This window comes from Galeopterus variegatus, unplaced genomic scaffold (genome assembly GCF_000696425.1).
Source record: "Galeopterus variegatus unplaced genomic scaffold, G_variegatus-3.0.2 Scaffold7868, whole genome shotgun sequence".
Lineage (NCBI taxonomy): Eukaryota > Metazoa > Chordata > Mammalia > Dermoptera > Cynocephalidae > Galeopterus > Galeopterus variegatus.
The window spans coordinates 9,908-11,860 of NW_007733979.1; the positions used below are offsets into that span (position 1 = coordinate 9,908).

Sequence of the window (1,953 nt, forward strand, 5' to 3'; positions counted from 1 at the left end):
TTTTGCACAGGTCATGGATATGTCTCTAAAAGGTTGTTAATGTGTAACTCCAACTCTTTCTCCGTCCAGATATTGATGAATGTTCTCAAAACCCCCTACAATGTGGCCCTAACTCAATCTGCAAAAACCTTCTGGGGAGATACAAATGCAGCTGCACTCCTGGTTTCTCTTCTCCCACTGGAAATAACTGGATCCTGGGACAAGCAGGCAGTTTCACCTGCACAGGTAATGCCCCCAGGCTCCTAGGCCTGCGTCTTTGGTGGACATTCTTCCATTGGACCGGGTACATGTGTTTCTAAACTTAGACACCCAGTCTCTTGCCTGCTCACTCTCCCCCACTGTTCCTCAGATATCAATGAGTGCAACACCAGTGGGACCTGCCCTGAGCATTCCAATTGTGTCAACTCCGTGGGAAGCTACAGTTGTGAGTGCCAAGATGGATTCACCTCTGTCAACTCCACCTGTCAAGGTATAGAGGACCAGCTCTTCATTACTGACCTACCTAATTAATTAAGGATCACCTCATTTGATGATGCTATGAGGTAGGGATTGTGATCCTTATCTCAGGAATGAGAAAATTGGGGCTCATAGAGGTGAAGTGACTTTCCCCAGGAAACACAGCTATTAAGTGGAGGAGTTGAAGAGGAGGACTTGAGCTCCTGTTGAGGGTGTACCACGAGCCAAGAAGTGGGTCAGGCTCCACTTGAGAATAAAGGGAAGCTCTTGCCCCTAGAGGAATTTCCCCCCCCAGGGGTCATTGGCAATATCGGGAGGCATTTTCTTTTAAAGCCTAGAGCACTCGGTGTTCCCAGGTGGTATCTATTCCAAGTACTAACCAGGCCAGACCCTGCTTAGCTTCTGAGATCAGGGATCGGGTGTGTTCAGGGTGGTGTGGCTATGGACCCAGAGACATTTCTGATTGTCACAGCTGGTGATAGTGGGTAGGGCTGTCTGTGCTACTGGAATCCAATAGGTAGAGGCCAGAGATGCTGCTAAATGTCCTATAATGCACACAACAGCCCCCACAGCCAAGCATGATATGGCCCCAAATGTCAGTAGTGCTGAGCTGTAGAAGTCCTGCCCTCGGAAGAGCTCAGATGCAAACTTCAGAACTTTTTCTTAAAAGGCATTTGAATTAAGACCTGAGAGTTATCCTTGTTTCTTTGTCTCCCTCCATAATAAATTAGTCATCACATCTTGGGGAATCTACCTGCTAAATACATCTTGAATCCTTCCATTTTTCTCCATCCTTGATTCAGCCTCTNGGGGAATCTACCTGCTAAATACATCTTGAATCCTTCCATTTTTCTCCATCCTTGATTCAGCCTCTGTCATTACTGCAGCAGCCTCCTCTTTAGTCTCCCCCTTTCTCCAGTGTGTGCCCTCGAATCCGTCTTCTGCATTGTGGCCAGGATGTTCTCACCAAGAGACAAGGGCTCAGTCTTCCTGTGTCTAGTGGAATAAATACTATTTATAGGGATGGTGACTCGATTAAGAAAAACGTAAAGTGATCAAGCCCTTATCAACATCCCCACTGGCTGAGTCTAAGAGATCTTTAAAGCCATCTCTGATTTTTCTAATCCATGTGTAGCAGTCAGCTATCACGAAGTAACAAATGACCCTAAACCTTAGTGGCTAAAAACAACTACCATTTATTGAGCGCTCAATTCCATGGGTTGGAAATTTAGGTTGGACTGTTCTGCTCAGTTCTTTTGGGCTCAGCTGGACTTGTTCGCATGTCTGTGGTCAGCTGTGGGTCAGCTTTGCTGCTCTTGCCTGGGCTGTCTTCCATGTGTGGCCTCATTTGAGATGATTTATCTCTTTTCCACTTGGTCATTTATTCTTCACTAGGCTAGTCTGGGGGCTTGTTCATATTGTCACCTCTCCCCCGGGGTGAGGGAGATGCAAAGGATTACTCAAAGCCCATTTCTTCTGAGCAGTGAGAGGCCCAAA

At 46.7% G+C, this 1,953-nt stretch overlaps 1 protein-coding gene across 1 annotated transcript in view; it reads left to right on the forward strand.

The window, feature by feature from the left end:
• The window catches only part of LOC103607934 (EGF-like module-containing mucin-like hormone receptor-like 1), a gene marked incomplete at its 5' end in the record, with an annotated part of 9,584 nt that overhangs the window by 1,601 nt on the left and 6,030 nt on the right, over positions 1 to 1,953 (forward strand). The window contains 2 exons of the mRNA XM_008592390.1: positions 70 to 225; positions 350 to 469. Of these exons, the coding sequence (XP_008590612.1) occupies positions 70 to 225; positions 350 to 469 (276 nt within the window). The remainder of the gene's footprint in view (positions 1 to 69; positions 226 to 349; positions 470 to 1,953) is intronic.